An 18966-nucleotide genomic window follows, 5' to 3' on the forward strand; every position below is an offset into this window, starting at 1 on the left:
AAGAAGAGGAAATTTGGACACGAGTACACACAGAAGAAAGATGATGTAAAGAGATATAAGGAGAAGATAGCGATCTATAAATCAAAGAGAGAGGCCTGGATCACATCATTGCCTCACAGCCCTTAGAAGGAACCCACCCTGCCAACACCGTGATCTTGGACTTTCAGGCTCCAGAATTATGAGACAATAAATTTCTGTTGTTTGTGCCACCCAGTCTATGGTACTTTGTTACATCAGCTCTAGCAAACAAAAGTAAACAAAACCCATAAGCAAAACTTAAAGTATTTACTGTTTGGCTCTTTACAGACAAAAAGCTTGCTAACACCTGCTCCATGTGACTAATTGTTTGCATTTAACATTTTGAAGCCAGCAAGCACAGGCCTCATAACCAGCAACAGAGACTCCAGAAATCTTCAATGAGCCTACCCTTTGTCTTACACCCACTTCAGTCTTCAAATCCTTCCTTGCCGGCAAATGAGCTGGGAACTACCAACCAATTGTACATCCTCTTCAATAAAATAAGATTATTGAACTACCCCACCTTAGTTCCTCTTCCTTTAAGCTAGAGGGCAGCAAATTCATTCCACAGGCTCCATGGATTACGGGTTCTAAAAGATGGGAGGAGTGAGAAAAGAAGAGGAGAATGGAGACACAGAGATTTTCAACTTCATTTTTGAACCTTTCAATACAGTGTGGTATATCTAAAACACCATGTCATAAGGGCCCTGGCAGCCTCTTATGAGACCAAGGTTGTGAGAGCTGCCAGTTCTCTTGGGACATCTCCCATAGTTCCAGTGGGTCCTCAGAAAATTTAATGGGAGAAGATAAGACAGGTTAATTCCATTATAAAACAAATTGCTAATTAGTCTGAGACTATTTGATCCTCATGTGATCAGAAAACTGATCTACATTGCTATTAATAAAAATAATGACAAGAACAATAATATTAGTGACAACTAATACTCATTGAGCATTTTCTATGTGCCAGGCATTGTCCAAAACACTTTATATGAACTATCTCATTTAATCATTACAATCCTATGAAATAAAGAGTGTTTTTATCCCCATTTGACTGATAAAGTAACGAAGCTTACAGAAATTAAGTAGTTCAAGTTTGCAGAATTGAAAAACGCAGAACTGGGGTTCAACATCAAGGATGTATGACTCCAAAGGCCAATCTTTGAAGAGTGGGACAGTTGGTTTCGAATGTATATGACAGAACAAAATTTGGTGCCCCCAACAATTTTATCCACCTGAAAAAGTGGCCGTGGTTTTGACTTTTCTTCTCCATATTAAGCATGTCTTTTATTCTGATACATTGACATCTTGGAATCTTGCTGACACTGGAAGAGACTGTCCCTTTCAAGGTTAGCTAATTTCTGGAGACAGCAAATAGCTTCTCCCCTGGGAGCAGAGCTTTCCATAAGCAGACTATCCAATCTAAAGCTCAAACTCCAACCACCTCCTTTATTGGGTTCCCATACCCAGGCCACTGTCCACCAGCCCTACTCAACCCAGAGCGGGGTATCAGACAAATAGGGACAGACCCTATGTTCCAGAGCTATTGAAATTATTCCAAAGAGTCAATCTTTAGACTTGTTACCCTGCCTCACCCATTCCTTCCCACAGAAACCACAATAAAGGCTTTTGCCCACATTTCCCCTTTTCCTGACTCATACATAACTGACCTTGGCGCTTCGCTATGTGGCCTGCATGGCGTGCTGTGGTGCGGCCCCACCTCCTGGGAACAGTGAGTAATAAGCTATCTTTCCAGTGGCAATCCTCTCTTAATCTATTGACCTCACCATACTTGAATAACAATAAAACCTACATTTTAAAGCACTCTCATAGCCCTATTTACCTCTCATCCCCATATCATTAAGTTTGGAGTACACAGGCTACATAACCAGCAAACAATGCCTCCACCGATGATTTCTACCACCAAAAGTGTTCACAAATCAAACAAACTCCCATAAAACAAAAATTTCATAAATTTGTATTGCTTTCCCTCCTGCCCAAGGCCTAAGCATTCCGGTGCTGAAATGCTGCTGTTCTGAAGTTTGTCACACCTCCTAGCTTTCCTGGAGTAAAAAACTAATGGGGAACTCCCTCACCTGCATTCTGAATAGGGTTTCTTATTCCGGGGTTAGGGCATTAAACTTAAAATCAGCCAAGAGCAGACGTGGAGCTAAAACAGGCCCCCTCCTCTCCCCTGCCCAGATCCCACGTTCTCATGGGAAAGCAGCGTGACTGGTAGGGGGCCCAGGCCATGCATCGTCCTCCTGATGCTGTCTGAGTACGTGGCTCATGCAGAGCATTCTTCTGAAGGTCACAGGCAATCTCCAGATTCACCATCAGTGTTATTTGCCAAGATACACTCTTATTTATGAGCAAAGCAAATGATTTACTCTCTTCCAAAGAAGGGCACTGCTTCAAAGAAACCTGAGTTGCCACCAGCTGATGACCTGGTCTACCTTCCGGCTGAAAGGCATTGAAACTTGGTTGTGTTGTGCACCTGGACTGGAACAAAGAGGATGCTGGGAAAGGGAGATTGTGCTGGCCATAGCTTGTCAAACCCATTCATCTGGTGAGAGAAGTTATGGCCCATGACCCTCTGTACTTGTGTGACCAAGGCCAATTCATTCATGCTCTCTTTTCAGGCTGAGTAAACAAGATCCAGCAAGGCTCTGATTTGTGAACAGAAACAGTGCCAGGTTAACCAGCAACTCAGTTAAGTGAGTGCTTTGGGTACAGCAAAGCAGAGGCACCAAAATAATATCAGCAAAAGGGGAAAAAATGCAATTTCCTTAGGTTTTCTTACATTTATTTTTAAAGCTAGCTTTGTTTTGATTCTGAATTACATGTGGGGAAGTGGGGAGGGGAAATACAATTTTTTCAGAGTTTCAGGTCTCTAAACCTTAACCCCAAATTGACCTAAAGTCAGGATCAAGGCACGACTTCTAGCTCTTCTTCTTAAGGCCACTGGTTTTTGAGAGACAGTGGCACTGCCAAGATATTCTTACAAGATTTGGAATAAGGTTCTCTCCTGTATAGACTGCTAGAGAGAGGAATTAGAGATAGGCTGTGTCTGAGGGACCGACATGAATGGTTTACGGTGGCAGTCAGCTGTCATTAAGGCACACACTTCCCCACTTGTCCTAGAATGTCCATGTGGGTGAACAGGGTGAATCCCTGTCCCCAGTCAGCATACACTCAGCACCTTGAAGGGAGTTCTGATTCCAGCAGAGGCCAAGGTTTAGTCATCAAAACCTGAAACGGCCCTTGACTGTGACAGTCACTAGCCCCTGGGAAACACTTGCCAAATTCCCAGTCCAAACGAGTTTCCCACCATCAGACGAACTATCCCAGGAACGGTTCTCAGTGTGATAGACACTCCATAGCAATAGAGTGTGAGTCCAGATTTCAATCTCGAAGTGAGGAAAAAAAGGACTGTTTGCCCTGTTTTATTTTTTCAGGAGGTAATTCACCTAAATGAGTATAGAAAACCTATATGTATATCTTTGCTTCTTTCTCAAATTTAGTTCAGCTCCAAGTGACTGATTTGTGAAAACACAGCTGTACTCAATTCCTGTTTATGCCACTAGAGGGAAATCTAACCCACTGACCAAAACTTGTTTCTTTTTAAAAAATAATAATAATCACAGAACCAAAACTTTAAGGCTGAAGAATATCCTGAGATGTTATCTTGCTCCATCCTTTCCACCCTTGCCCATATTTAAGTTATTTTACTCTAGGTAGTCATAGAGACTTCTAGAAAAGCACAAACCAGCCATGTTAACTGGGCAGGAGCCCTCACAGTTGAGAAACTGTTCTAATAGTCAGTCTGAATCCCTTCCAGTTCAGTTTGAGTTTGTTTATTCAAATTACATATTCATTAGTTATGTAGAACATCTAGTCATCTATCTCTGCATCAAATTATTCCTTAAATTCCTGAAGACCTTGAGGCCACCCCTGTCTTCCGTGCAAAATGACCAATTCTTAACTTGATCATAGTATTTATATCCCAACTCTTTAACCACGTGTTTCTTTTCTAAACTGTCTTTATATTACTCCACCCTCTCTGATATTTCTAAACTACAGCAATACAGATCAAACTCTGAGGATAAAAATAAAACGAAGTGTTTCCTCATGTTTTTTCCTTGTATTTATGGCTTTTACTACATCCCTGTGAAGGTTTTTTAAAAACTAACAATGTAATATTTTTGATATATATTTATCTAGTATGATTCCAAAACCATGTATGCATATATATATAATGCATATATATAATGCATAATAATATATAATGCATATATATATATATCAAATGCATAATATAATGCATATATATACATATGTGTATACATATGCATATGTGTATGTGTGTGTACATAAACACATATGTAATATATATACACACATATATATACATATATATAAATTTTCATCTTGTCATACAAATTGAATGTCTAAGTAGATGTCCATTTATGTCACTTTTGAATTCCATTCTATTTCCAACTCTTCCACATCACTTATTTATTTCAATTTCTAATTTTATTCTCCAAGTTTTTAACCACTTACTTGATAACCCCTATTAACTATAAAACATAACCAGTATGTATTTAGAACATTATTCTTTGAATAATTTTTAAAGAGCTATTCACTGCTAACTTAAATTAAGCGAGAGAAAACTGGTTGTTTTCAAAACACATTTACCCACATTCAAAAGTTTGGCATAATAAAAAAATATATTTGATCTTTATCCCTGGTTCCTGGTCTACAGCTCCCCAAATTCTTTGAACTTCCTGAGTGATAGTTGTGTTTTTGTTATTCATAATAAGACCCTTTCAACTATACCTGAGTTTATGCTAATGAGGTGACTCTTGGTGCCCCCCCCCCCATATCTTCAAGATGAGGGCTGTAGCCAGAGGAACCAACCAGGTGATTAAAGGGTTGGAATTTTCTGCCCCCCTCCCACCTCCCAGGCAGGGAGAGGGGCTGGAGATAGAGTTTAATCTCTAATGGCCAATGATAAAATAAATCATGCCTACATAATTAAATCTCCATAAAAACTGCTAAGCAACAGGGTTCAGAGAGCTGAGTGGATGAACACCTCAGGTGCTGGGACAGGAAAGGGAATGGAAGCTCTAAACAGCCTTTCCCCAAACCTTGCCCTATGCATCTCTTCCATTTGGCTATTCCTGAATTGTATCCTGGATAACAAACCACTAATAATAACAAAGAGCTTTCCTGGGTACTGTGAGTTTTTTTTAGCAAATGATCAAGCCTTGGGGGGATCATAGGAACCCCTGAATTTTCAGTTGGCTGGGCAGAAATGTGGGTAACCTGATCACACCATTTGCGGCTGGTGTCTGGACTGGGGGCAGTTGTGTGGGGCTGAGCCTTTTTCATCTGTGGAGTCTTGCCTAACTCAGGGTAGTTAGAATCAGAATTCAATTGAATTGTTGGGCACCTAATCAGTGTCCAAGAACCAGAGACTTAGGTGGTGTGAGGACAACACCTCTCAGTGAGAACACTGAACTGAAACTCCAGCAGCCTTGGATTCAAGCACAGGCAAGAAGAAATTCTCTCTCCTCTGGACCTCAAGCGTTAGCATGGATGATACGAGTGTTGTTCTAAGACTGAGTTCAAATCTCCAGTCCAGAAATTACCTGCTCCATGAGTCTGAATGGCTCCCTCACTCAGTTTCCTCACCTGCAAAGGCAGGATGATTATTCTGGAGGCTATTGGAATGATTAATAAGACAATGGCTATATCTAAAGTCTCTAGAGAGGTGTCTGGTGCACTGTAGGGACCTTAAAAACGGCAACTAATTTTATTCAAATCCTCAATAATAGGAGGAAGTCTGATGGTAGCACCAAGGTTCATACTGAGTACAGACTATTTCAGTTTTCTGGGTGACAGAATCAGTCTGAGATAGTCCGAAGTAATTAACCCTGAATATTTCATTCATTTGGGAAAGTTGTATTGGGCATTTACAATATTCCCAATGGTATTCTGTGTACTGGGGATACAGTGGAAAAAACCTAACTCCTAGCCTCCTGGTGCTTTCATTCTACTGGGCAAAGATGGACAATGAAACTAATAAGTCAACAAGTAAATATATACATGAGATGGGGATACACGCTATGCAGAAAAGTAAAGGAAGGCAAGGGAGGTAAGCAGTACTTGGGTGTGAGGGCTATTTTATATTGAGAAATCAGGGGGCGAGCCATGGATGTATTGGAGGAAACAACATTTAGACAGAGGGAACAGCCATCGTAAGGGTCCTGAGGCAGAGTGTTCTTGGCATGTTCACAGAACAATGGCTGGAGTGGAGAGCGAAATAGAACAAGAGGTAGGAACCAGAGGTCGGAGGTAGAAAGGAGGTCATTTCCAGATTTCCGCTAGGACATTTGAGACCATGCTAAGGGTTCTGGCTCTTTCGTGAGTGAGATGAGGAGCCACCGGATGATTGTAACAGAGCAATGAGGTTATCTCACATGTCTTTTCAAACGCATTCGTGTCGCTGTGCTGAGAATAGGTATGGGCAGGGAGTGGGCGAGAGTGGAAGGAAGGAGACCAGTTAGGAGACGACAGGTTCTCTCTGCAGTAATCTAGAGGAGAGAACAGTGGTGAGACGGCGTCAGACTCTGCTTGTTTTGAAGGACATGTCATGTTGATAGAATTTGCTGTTGGATATGAGGTATGAGAGGAAGAAAAAAAAAGACAAATCCTAGGTTTTTGGTCAAGCCATCTGGAAGGATGGAACCACCATTTACTGAGATGAAGAACTGAAAGAAGCAGAGTTTTGAGGGGTGGGTGGGTGAAGAGAATAGTGGGAGGCTGGCAGGAGTTCCACGTTGCTTATGTCAAGTTGGAGATGCCTAGGAGACATTCAAGTGGAGTCCACTGGGCAGCTGGAGGTGTGAGTCTGGAGGACAGCAGCCCATGCATATAAGGACGCTATAAACAGGTGTTGCCCTTTCCACAATTTTAAAGAATTCAAGGTCCTGCTACTAGGGTTTCACAGTTCATCTAACTCTTGGCTATTCATAGTATGGCTCCTGGACCAGCAGCATGATATCAGCGGGGAACTTGTGAGACATGCAGACTCTCTGGTCTTCCTCAGACCTGAGTCAGAATCTTCAGTTTAACAAGATCCTCAGGGGATTAATATACACATTAAAGTTTACAGGCACTTGTCTAAGTAAAATCACCTGGGAAGCTCTAAAACTACAGGCCCCGCTCCAGAACCATAAAAGTAGAATCTCTGGGAATGGGCCCCCCACCTGCATATTTTTATCAAGCCCTCCAAGTCGTCCTTATGTGCCGTCTGGGTTAGATCCATGGATCTAACTCTTCACTGCGAGCACATTCCCTCTGTAAGAGCAGGTTTATAATGCTAGTGCTCCTGGAAACCCATCTCTAAAAAGATGTGCAGAGCTACAATAGCATAAAAGTGTGTAACCAGAGTAACCGTATGTCCTAGTTTATTGGGGATGGTCTCAATATAATTATTAGTGCTACCTTTTACTTTCAAAGGTATACTGGTTTAGATGATAAATTATATGTTCTTCCAACATAACAAAAAATGGCTCTATACTTTATATTTCTGGATGATGAAGTCACAATAAGAACAGGTAGAGCAAAATGACAGATGGCCCTTATTTTGACAGACAAATCCAATATAGAGGGACTCCTGGTGCTTAGGTATTATAGATCTTATCTGAAATACGTAAATTCCCTCTATTGGAAGGAAGGTTGGGGAAAATCAGGCTCCTTCCAGGGGTTGGGGTGGGTTAGGTGTGGTTATAGTCTGCAGGTTACATACGAAAGCCAGGAGCTGACTGTCAGTCTGTGATTTTCCCAGGCCTCAACAAAACTTCTCCTTCCTTTTCCTTTAGGATCCTGTATTGTTCATTAGCTACTCCACCCACAAGCTTAAAGGGACAAGGAAAGAAGGTGACTAAAATGTTATTTTAGCCTCCCTGCTAATACACTTGGTGGGAAAGAAAATGGAAACATTTGGAGTGTTTCTGGTTACCTGTGAATTTAAATCCTTCTGGCTCATCCTGTTTTCCAAATTGTTACCAGCTGGTTTGAGGGCTGGTTGAAGGCCTACTGATTGCCAATAAAATTAAAGTAATCTTGTATCTTTAAAACTACACAATCTTCCAGAAACAGGACTTGGAAGCTTTCCTTTCTGATTTACCAAGGACACAGAGAGGGCAAAGCAAGCACCTTCTCATGTTATCAGGGCCCTCCCCACCTCCTTCCTCCCTTCACCACCAATTCCTAAGTGTGTATGGAATTTCAAAAAAAATGTTTTTGAATGTAGATAAGAAACTATTTCATATTAATTTAAAACAAATATTATAACCACTAGTATACAAATGAACCCAAATGGAAAATCTATAAGTGGGAATAGACACTTAGTGCTATGGATTGTATCAACTTTTCACAGTTGCATCAGTAGGATGGTTATGAATACTTCCACCAGGAAACCACAGTATAAATGTTTAAAACAAGTTCCATTCACATGTGTTTAAAATGTCTGGAAAAGAAACTACCAGGTGCAAAGTAAAATAGCCAGATGCTGATAAAACCAGTCGAAGGGAACTCTGTAGTCCTCTTGCTAGGTAACTACCATGTGTACGGGTATTGAATTAGGGTCGGTAAAGCGTTAAAAAATACCTGTTGAATTAGAATGAGATTATCAATGGAATGTCTGCAGATTAAAGAGGTACTTTAATGGAGTGTGGGGGTGGGGGGAGAGGGGCAGATATTTGTTCTCTGGTTTCTGGGCTGCCAATCAGAACAACAGAGCAAAAAAAACAAACAGAACCTGACACATAGGTACAGAGAACAAACTGATGGATGCCAGATTGGGGGAAGTTTGAGGGGCAGGGTGAAAAAGGGGAAGGGATTAAGAAGTACAGGTTGGTCGTTACAAAATAGTTACAGGGATGTAAACTGCAGTATAAGCGAATATAGTCAATAATATTGTAATACTACGTACAGTGTCAGGTGGGTACTAGACTAATCGGGGGGATCACTGCCTAGATAAATGTCTAGCCACTACGCTGTACACCTGAAACTAATATAAAATAATATTGAATGTCAACTACAATTTTAAAAAAAGAACAAGCCAAAAAGGCAGAAGAGGTTTTCTCCGTGGCTGAGAAACAGCACAAGCGGATGCTTCCCAGCCCGGCCCTGGATCAGTAACAGCACTAACACCTCGAGGAAAATGCCTCGTCTTGGACATGTTGTCAGTTAACCGAAGGCTTTTCCGTCCAGAGCTCCTCTAATGTGGAAGCAGGTGGTCCTGGAAAGCAGTGCTGCAAGGAGGCCCCAAACGGTCCAACTTAAATGCCTAGGTATAGTTCCTCAGTAACTGAGGCAGGTGGGCCTGCTGAGGGAATCTTCTCCCTTTCCTTAGGCGTTTAGATGTAAGATTTTAAAAATCTTACTCTAAATTTTGTCTTAACTTAAATGTGCTACGCAATAGGGCTTAAGTTGGTGAGTCAGTGATGTACAGAATTTTGATAAGGAGTTCTATTTTAATATAAAACTTTTAGCTAGGTCATGTGCTAAATACTGTGAGGCCCACCTAGCCAGGTCTGGGAAAACCCTTGCTTAGGATTAGAAAAGGAGGAAATATCAGCAATCAGAAGAACAATATCAGTGAAAGGAGTCCCCAACCATTCAAAATGACAAACTCTTTAAACCAATAGGATGGAAAAAATGCAGTAATGACGAACTTAGCCATGGATTTAAGTATATATACTGCAGGAGATGGGGAAATGCTCCCTTCTACCTTTCACGAGTTGTTATGGCTGGACTTCTAAGAAAGTTGAAAACCAGATTAACAGGAGAAAAACCAATTTAATATATGCACACAGGAGATCATAAATGATGTTCAGAGAAATAATGAACCAGACCAACTTTTTATATTTTTTTAGATAAAGAAACAATATATTCATGAAGATTTGCCAGGACAAAGAAACTTAGGTTTGGATGCATATTTGTATGGAATCTAAACTAAAAGAGGGCCTGAGTAACAGTAAAAAAAATAATAATAAGGTTTGTTTATACAGGCTTTTGACCTCTGGATTCCTTAACTCTAGCAAATAAGGATTTCTCTCTCCACCCCCCTGGAGCAAGGAGGGCACCTTTCACAGGGTAGATTTATTTCCTGTATTCAAGGAGAGAAAAGGTCAAGATGCCCTTTTTGCACTGGCTGCGCGTCACGCAACTTTAATTCAAAATAATTGATATGTCATTGTGGAATCTTTGGAGCAGGTTTCCCTGGGCCCGGACAATGCTTAACACAATCCTCCAGCAGCAGGCTTATGGAGGTTTTCAGCTTCAAAGAAAGACTTAAAAAAAATAAAAATAAAAAAAGTGGTACCACTTGGCTTTTGTGGACCATCTCAGGAGTGACGTAGGACAGCAAATTCGCCACGTCAAAAATGTGTCTCTTTGGCATAAGGATTATTTTAGGTTGATTATTTATAAGAAACTGTAGACATAGGAAAAGCTCTAAAAACTGTGTAGGAGTTACCCTTTGGTAAGAGATATTTACATGTATAAGGGAAATCTCCATTAGTAAGGGTATCTCCCCACTTTACCAGGAAGTGGGGATGACCTTAACTCCAGAAACTCTTATCAGTGGAGAAAACAATGACTTAAATCTGTGTAACAACCTAACCCTTTTTACAAGGCTTTTCCCCCCGTAATGTCCTTTAATTGACCTACCACACCCAATATCTTCTTTTGTCTTTAGCTGGCAACATTGTTTAAGGTGCTGACGTCCTCCATTTCAGAGAGTTACTCAGTTTTCCTAGGTCTCTCCCACGTACATAGGAGCTACACATGTTATTAAACTTTAACTTTTTTTCTTCTGCTAATCTGTCTCATGTCAATTGCATTATCAGACCAGCCAGAGGAACATAGATGGGTAAAGGAAAACATGTGTATAGGATTGTTTTATTGTTTTCACACATGTCTAATGGCCTGCACATTATATATATACTCCTGCAGTCAGTGAGGAAGGTAAATAAAAATAAGCAAGTATCACAACCACGGTTCATGTGCAAATAGGGAAAAGAATGTTGAGAAAAAAATAGCTTCGAGTCAGAGTGAGTCAGAGTTGGTGAGGCCAGGAATATCATTCCTTACCCTGTATGCAGCTCTGGACTCTCGGGTTCTTGCTTTAATTTTGCTTGCCAACATGAGGTGGAGAAGAGAGTTCGATACAGAAAGATTGGGTAAGCCTCCAATTCCTGCATGATTTGGTACTATCTTGGGTGAAACGTATGCACTGACAAATTGTGTTGGCAGAGTGAGGCCCATCTCTGCACGGGTTACCTGTGATGCCGAGAGGGAAGGGCCAGGGACTTGATGCTGGCCTCTTGCTCTGCCCCTCCATGCTCTCGGGGACCCCAAAAACGGCTCTTGGCCTCTCAGGCCTCTACGTCCCCACCTGGGATTATTTTACTCCAGGCTGACCTCCTAGTTACAGGGTCAGGTGTAAGAATCTATGGCACCATTTTCCCCAAGTTCTTTAAGACTCTCCAAAGAAAAATACCATGACAAAATAAAACAAAACACTAAACTACCGACAAAGAAAGAAAACCCTCCCTGGTATCTTTTTCCATTCAGGGAACAGCTATGCCAAATTAGAACTGGAAATTCTGAGCAATTTTAAAATAAGAAGCAGTGAGTTTTTCTTTGCCTCTACTTCTCCACAAAAGAAGAATTGCAGATGGAACCAATGTTTTCATGTCAAGGAATCATCTCACCAAAGACCCTGCTTCAAAATCCAGGTTGAAGTAAAGACCAAGGAGGCAGGGGCAGCCAGCAGTGTAGCTAAAATACCCAACATTATAGTGTGTTCTTTCTGGTATTAATTAATGTTGCCTGGAGCTTTAACAAATATGGGAGTGGGGAAGCTATACTTGTGCTATTTATTATTTTTCTAAGTGAGTTCTCAATTAGTTCTATTGTTGACAACATGAGGGGGCTTTGCCAAACACTGGCTGGCCTCGCCTTGCTGATGTGATGTCTTCCCTTAACCTTTAAATGCAGGCCAGCCATAGCTCCTCTTCTACGCCCAGCTCTGCAGCAATCTCAGAGAGGAAGCCCAGAGTAGCATCTATATTGGTACCTCAAGGTCATGGTCCAACCCAGAGTTTGCCAAATACCTGAAGACTCATCATTTACATGACATAGTCCAGGCTCTGAGTCCTTTGCCCAGTTTGTCTGTAACTCGGAATTTCCTTATATAAGTGCCTCTTCTTGAGTCACCCCAATTAACAAACTGCAGAGCAGTCAAGACACAGCAGGTCATTTGAAGAAATGCTAGTCTCAACTCCTCCTACATGCTAGAGAGCACTTGTTCTGTTTCAAACACTGAAATGTATGAATTACATTTGCTTGGAGTCACTCTAAGTTTGTCCTTCAGCTGGAAGGATCAAAATGGAATTTACTTTCCAGAAAGTCAAATCACCCACACTGACAGAACACAGCAGCGATGAGACACACAGTGCTGGGAGCACAGCTCTGCTCTGGTACCTGTGGCTCCTGGTCATGACCGCTGGGATCCCTCTCGTAGCTCTCTGCGTACAGCCTGATGGTGGCCCGCATGCCACTGGAGGAACTGAGACGGAAGATGAGCCGTGATGCATCTGAGAAAATGATCCTCAGACCCTGGGACCAAGAATATTCAGAATGGATCAGTGAACAAATGAATACACAGGTAAAAATAATGAAGACCTATTCTGGAAATCAGCATATTTCTATGATCTAAAGATACTCAGGGTCATGAAAACTTATAATTGGCTCTGGACAGTCATCCAAGCGGGACAGTGAGATGAACTGAGGCTACTTAAGGTTATCCATTTGTCTCTTTATTCTATTTCTGTTGCCTTGTGGTTAATGCTGGGGGAGGGTTAGGAGCAAAACTATGAACAGATGCTCAAGTTTCTTTGGTCTTGTGATGTGGGAATCAGAAAGAGGTGAAGCAAAGATATTTAATATCCCTGAGGCCAAAGTTAGTCTTTTATAAGCCTGGATGCAATGGAGGCATTTATCTATTACAGTAAGACAAATTACCCGTGTTAAGATTTCCCCCACATGATGTTCGGCTTTGCTTTAAGTTTATCTTCTCTTTGTTTCTTTCCTCATTCCCATATTCCTCTGGTAGCAAGGCAACCCTATGATGAAGTGCTCAGGGCTGGAGCCTCAGCTGGGTTCTAAGGGCTCCTGCGTACATCTTCATCTTCTTGGCTCTCTCCTTCCTTGTTGCTCATAAGAACTGGCCAGCAGGGTGGGGTGGGGGCAGAGCTGTGGCTGCACCTCAGTGCTGCCCAGTATTAATTTGTTTGGGGCTCATAATGGCCCCATTCTCTATGCATTTCTTATTAGTGGCAAGGATATTTAAAAACAAATAAAACTATAAGGTCATACCGTGACTGCCGTTGGAAAAAAATTTTCTTAAGACAACTGATAAAATCATTGTTATAAGTAAGCATATTGGCAGGGTCCAGGGGGAAGAAAATAATGTCTGGTCACTTGTTAGTTCTAAAAGTCTCAGGAGACTTTGATAGCTGACAATTTCCCAAGGAAATTTACCCTTGCAACTTCTCCGTTCTCAAATCTTGTTTGTTAAGAATAAGCCGTTCTTAAAAAATATATTATACCTGCCATATAAATCTGACTGCCCATCTCTTACCCCGACCTTCCTCTGGTTATATCTGCTGGGGCGGTGGGGGAGGTGCACTATGATTCCATCTGAGTGGTTTTCTAATTTTTAAGTTTTGTAGGCATATTTGGTCCAATCCTAAAACAAAAAGCCTTAGTCTTGTTGGAGTGGTTCCAGGTCTGCCACAATTTATGTAACAAAAAGGAGTCATCTCCCTTCCTGGCAACCCAACACTTATGATACTAGTTTTGCAAACAGGATGATATTATCCAGGATTCATATATGGGACAGACATTTAGAGTTACCCTTAGGCATCAGGTACTGGACAAAGCCCTGAGTATATAAAGACACAGAACCTGTTCTCCACAAGTCTGGAGTAATCAATTACAATTAACAGAAACCATTTTCTTAACCACCATATGCTGTTGGAGAAGTGAATAGTTAGGGAATTACAAATGGAGAAAAGAAACAATGCCCTACTATCCAAAAAGAATGACATACCAAAATATGTTCAAACTGACAATGAAGCCACAAAGTTTCCACAATTGTATTCACAGCCACGTTTTTACAAACTTTTGAAGCTGTCATTTCTGTTGAAGCCTATTTTCCCATTGTCACTACATATGACATACGTGAGTTCATAATTTATTGCTCAGGACCATGGATTATCCATAAATTGGTTAAATATCTAAGGCTGAAGCCCTAGGTCACCTGTTGTTGCAGATTCCAAATCACTTGAGGCCACCTCCTCTTGTGATGACCTCCCAGACTTAACCCTTAAGGTAGCTCCCATTACACAATTAACACCCCAGATTAGTTTATGGCCAGTGGGACGTATTTAAAAATCCAGGTAATAACAAACCATCAACATGTATTATCAGCTTTTGACTAAGCCTTTTTACAGTGAAATCATATTATTTTTTTCCAAAGCGTAGCCGTGTCTTTGGCTGTACTCACAGAAGATGGTTAGAATTTACATCTAGTAGCCTGGAATAGATTTTGCATTTGAAAAGATGATAAAGGAATAAGTAGCATACATCAGCCTACTGGAAATAATCCAACATCTCTCTTTCCTAAGGGACCAACCAGGCGATCTTACTAGAGAATCCATGTTACTTGGTGAGACCTCCACGTGGGAACCTCACAATTCTCTGCCTGCGCATGAAACAAAAACTTTAGACCCAGCCCAGTACTGTGCTGCAAGAACCCTTGTTGAGTGTCACTTTCATGTGTGAATAGTTGGATTGGATTGCTTTGGGGTCTGCACTTTCCTCCGATGAAGGTAATGAATTTGCAACCTAAGCATGAGCATGTTCTCTCCAGCATGTATCATTACCTACTATCAGTTAAATTATGAGGCTAAAACCACCATTGACCAAGACTTGCCAAGTTTCTAAATGTGCTGTAATTCTAACAAAAGAATAGCAACAATGTACTTTGCCTTTTTTTTATTTTATTTTACACCAGGGGTTGGCAGCATAGTTTGTTGGCCAAATTTGACCTGGCACCTGTTTTTATAAATCAAGTTTTATTGGAATACAGCCAAGCCCATTCACTTATGGATGGTCTGGGGCTTCTTTTGTGTTACAACTGCAGAGCTGAGTAGTTATGACAGAGACTGTCTGGCCCACAAGGGCTAAAATAGTTTATTTTCTGGCCCTTTAAGAAAATGCTTGCTGACCCCTGCTATAACCCATTACTTTATCTACGGGATGGAATACTTATCCTTCATCCCTACTGCATAAAATAGAAAAAATAACCATCTACCTTATCAAAAGCCTAGCAGAAAGAAATTATGAAGACTGTTTTGAGGTTGTCCAATCCATTCATTCCCCCAGATAGTCCAGCTTCTAGCCATAGAGTCAACTGGACATTTATTTGGCACAAATCAACCTACTTCTGACCACCCACTAATGACAGAAGTGGATTTACTGAGTTGCATTTTAATTTTACATCCTCACTTTTATTGCAGGGTCTGCAATGCACTCTGTTATAAAATCCAGTTTTGCAGTCACTATAGGAATATTGTTGGAGACTATGAAACTCCACATGAGACATTTCATCAAGAGCCAAGTGTTAGGAAAGGCTTTCCTTCCCTGAGAAACTGGTAATTTTTTGTCTTTCTGACAATAAGAACTTTATAACTAACCATAGTTCCCTTTTCAATATGGCTGCCAGGACACTTAATGCCAAAATTGAGGTTTAGCCCAAGTGGATCCTTATGACTTACATAACTATAAATTTTTCTTCTTCTGTTCTTGACTCTGTACTTATTTATATTTTCCATAGTCTTGATTTCTGTTTCTTATTTATATTCTAACAACTTCATTATGTGTTTTTTTGCTGCCACAAATCCTCTTGAAAAACCAAGGCCCAGTGCAAATGAATAAAATAAGTCCCCATCACAGCCTTAACCCTAAAGTGTTGGAATTGCTGAATAACGTCTTTGGGTTCTTCATTAGTTGATAAGCTCTGGGAGGGCAAAGCCTTAGGTTCCTTGTTCACCATTTATCCATATAGTTTAGGACAATACCTGGCACACAGTAGGCTTTCCTTAAACACTTGTTGAATGAATGTCATTGCATTTCAACTGGCGTGAGCACCATTTAAGGACTCACAGGTCAAATGAAAACAAACTCATATTCTCCATTGGTGAACTCAGGCTAATGTATTCACCTTGATGGGCAGTTGTGAGAGATAAATAGAAATCATCTGGTATGTCACCATTATGGCATCCACTCTACTGTATCTACTCATCCTGCATTTTTAGGCCAAGGGTCAGTTTTGCTAAAAACAATTGAGTTGAACTGTGGTGGGTTCCTGTCACCAGTTGTGTGAACTTAGACAAATTATAAGCCCATTAACTGCCGAATTTTCTGCACATTGGAATCATCTGGGGGTATTTAAAAATATTGATACATGGCTCTTACCCCAGATATTATGATTTATTTGTATGGGGTGTGACTTGAGCATTGGAACTGTAAAAGCTCTCCAGTGATTCTAATGTGTAGCCAAATGTGGACACCACTTTAGTGGCCTCTTTTGTCTGGGTCACCTGTGAGGTGTGATCAAACAATACAGTGAATGTTTAAATTTTTAAAAAAATTATTACAGTAAAAGACACCTTGCCATTAATCCCCCTCAAAACACACACCCCTCACTTCAAACACACTTATCCCGTCATCTTACCACTTTCTGGAGCAGTTCTGGAAGTCCTCTTTTGTGAGTGTCTTTAGTTGTGCTGTCATGGTTGCCTTGATGTCCTGAATCATTTTGACTTTGAGGAAGAGCCAGAAGTTGCACGGTGCCAGATCCAGTGAACAAGATGGATGAGGACACACTGTAATGTTTTTATTTTAAAGAAATTGCTATATACCAGAAGTGATGTGTGGCATGGAGCGTTGTCATAATGGAGGATGATTTACACTTTAAAACACACCTTCTCTCAATTGTAGCTCACACCTGACTGACTGCTCCCAACAAGTTGAAACTTGTCACACACTGTTACTAAGGTTCGATGCACCGCTTCCCGTATTTAAGATACATGCCTTTCAGTAGGATGGCACTCAGCGGCAGCATTCACTATATATATATTTTATCACAATGGAAAGGCTCTGTGTCACACAATGCTTCTGGGATGGCAATTTCTGTCAAATAAAAACATTACAGTGTGTCCTCATCCACCTTATTCACTGGATATGGCATGTGTGATTTTTTGGCTCTTCCTCAAAGTCAAATTGACCATGAAAAGTCAACGTTTTGAATAAATTTCAGGCCATGGAGGCAGCCACAGCAGTGCAACTAAAGACACTTACAAAATCGGGCTTCCAGAACTGCTTTAGAAAGTGGTAAGAATGATGGGGTAAGTGTGTTTGAAGTGAGGGGGAGTATACTGAGGGGAATTAATAGCAATGTGTCTTTTACTGTAATAAATTTTTTTTTATTTAAACATTTACTGTATTGTTTGATCACACCTCATACAACATATATCAAGTGACTGGACTATACTCCAAGTCAGTCTTAAGGAAGATCACTTTAAAACCCAAGGTTTCATGCATATGCTACCATTGCACTGGGATGTTAGGAGGTCCATAACACAAGGGGATAATAAAACATCATCATGCTGCCGAGTTCTGAAAGCCTCCTCCTAGGGCCTTGTCAGCAGGAGAACCATTACAAGTATCTCATCTTAAGCCATCTGACACTAATTGTTTTTAACACAACCTCCTAAGGAATTCCAGAAGCAACAGTTAAAATCTGTGACACCTCTGATGCCACAGCGGGTATAGGAACTGGACTATCCAGGTTGATACAACAGCCACAAGCTCAAGAATGTGTAAAAGATACCCTTATCCATTAGAAGATAATGTTAATTATGGGGTGGGTATCCAAAGGGCACTTCAGTCCAGGCTAGCATTTTTCTTCCTTTCAAGTGCCCATACTTTTATGCCTCAGTGATGAGGATTTTACCCACCTTACCTTTGTCCCAGTGAAGATTTTACCCACCTTACCTTTGTCCCAGTGAGGACTATGTGTCCCCGTGCAGCTATCTCCACACAAAAATCCTCCAATCTGCTTCCAGTTATCTCCATAGCATTTATTCCCCACCCCCTCCTCAGATTTGCCCCTTCTTTGTTTTGCTGTTCCTGGAGAGTCAGTTTGGAAATGATACAAGAATAAAAACTGGAAAAGCCAGGCTTAAATTCTGGCTTGGCCACTTATTAGATGGTGGCCTTGAGTAAGTCACTTAAGCTCTCTAAGCCTTAGTTTCCTGAAAAGTGGATGAAAAATAATATAACCTGGCTTATCAGATTGTTGTGAGCATCAAATCAGAAAATGCATGCGAAAAATGCTTTGAAAATTATAAATCACCATATAAATAGTACTATTAAGTTAAAGCTCTTCATGAGAATGGTGCTATGCTCAAAGTTGTTCAATCTTCTAGATTTTGCAAAAGTTGCTAAATAAAACTTAAATGGGGATGGTCTGTGATGCTATGCTACATACTTACTTTTAAATTAGGCAGAAATAAGATCAATTGTAAGTACTTTGCATGCCCTCTGAAATCACTGCTGACTTCACGGGTCTGTTACCATTTATCTTCTCCACATCTCTCACTGAACTGGCTTTTTTGGCAATAAAATACTTTTTCCGGGTTAGTCAATGTAGACCCTTCAAGTCCTGAAAGAAGGACCTTATAGTGACCCAGTCCACTTCCTCCTTTCACTGAAAAGAACGGGCAAGTTAAAACCTCG

At 40.8% G+C, this 18966-nt stretch overlaps 1 protein-coding gene across 1 annotated transcript in view; it reads right to left on the reverse strand.

Annotated features, from left to right (window-relative positions):
• PGM5 (phosphoglucomutase 5) overlaps positions 1 to 18966 on the reverse strand; it is a 178060-nt gene that overhangs the window by 17935 nt on the left and 141159 nt on the right. The window contains exon 10 of the mRNA XM_019730342.3: positions 12583 to 12717. Coding sequence (XP_019585901.1) covers positions 12583 to 12717 — 135 coding nt within the window. The remainder of the gene's footprint in view (positions 1 to 12582; positions 12718 to 18966) is intronic.

The sequence above is a fragment of the Rhinolophus sinicus genome, chromosome 16 (assembly GCF_057876585.1).
Source record: "Rhinolophus sinicus isolate RSI-liver-muscle chromosome 16, RSI-T2T, whole genome shotgun sequence".
In the NCBI taxonomy this organism is placed as follows: Eukaryota; Metazoa; Chordata; class Mammalia; order Chiroptera; family Rhinolophidae; genus Rhinolophus; species Rhinolophus sinicus.